Raw genomic sequence first — 747 nt, forward strand, 5'->3', positions numbered from 1 at the left:
GGAGGGTTGGCAGGGCTGGGGTGCAGGACGCGGAAGGGCACGTGGCCCTCTCTCACCCGCTTCTCTCCAGGCCTGCCCCCCAGGGCGGTGTTTCCAGAGCATAGCTGGGGTGAAGGCTGGCCTTGACCCCGGTGGCATCGCGGAGGGGGGCGGCGGCGGGCTCTCTCCAGCAGGAAGTCTGTGTGGAGGAGAACCCCACAGACACTCAGGGCGGGGCCCCTCCACCCCTTCCTGCCCCACACCGTCAAATGAACCTGACTACATGTGAACGGCTCCCCACACGCAGGGTAGACCACAGATTTCAGCTGCCTGGACGCTGCTGGAGCCGGTCTGCCGCAAACCAGGGGGCGAGGGTGCGGGTCATGGTGCTGTGGCTGCCTTTGGGATATCACCTTACCTCTCCAGACCTCAGTTTTCCGACAGCCCAACGGGCAGTGCACAGTCGCCAGCGGGTGCGGATCACCCACAATGCCTGGGGCCTGTTCATTGGATCTCTGTCCGCCTGGTTCTGGATGGCAACACTGAGGCTGCAGAGAAAGCAGCCACTGGCGCGCTCAGCGATGGGCCAGGAGGGCGGTGTAGCTGGGTCTGGCTGACTCGCACGGTGCAGGGAGGTGGTGGCGAGCTGGCTAGGGACAGGCCACCTGCAGGCTGACTCAGGCCTGTCTTCCCCCACCTCCCTGGCCTCTAAGGACCCCCACCCAAAGGTGCGGGTCCTCACATTTCCCTCATTGGGTCTTGGGAGAG

The 747-nt window shown here is 65.1% G+C and overlaps 1 protein-coding gene across 1 annotated transcript in view; it reads right to left on the reverse strand.

The window, feature by feature from the left end:
* Positions 1–153, reverse strand: part of RPL29 (ribosomal protein L29) — a 3680-nt gene extending 3527 nt beyond the window's left edge. The window contains exon 1 of the mRNA XM_015568357.1: positions 57–153. Coding sequence (XP_015423843.1) covers positions 57–138 — 82 coding nt within the window. The 5' untranslated portion in view covers positions 139–153. The remainder of the gene's footprint in view (positions 1–56) is intronic.
* Positions 154–747: the final 594 nt, after the last annotated feature.

This window comes from Myotis davidii, unplaced genomic scaffold (genome assembly GCF_000327345.1).
Source record: "Myotis davidii unplaced genomic scaffold, ASM32734v1 scaffold663, whole genome shotgun sequence".
Taxonomy (NCBI): Eukaryota; Metazoa; Chordata; class Mammalia; order Chiroptera; family Vespertilionidae; genus Myotis; species Myotis davidii.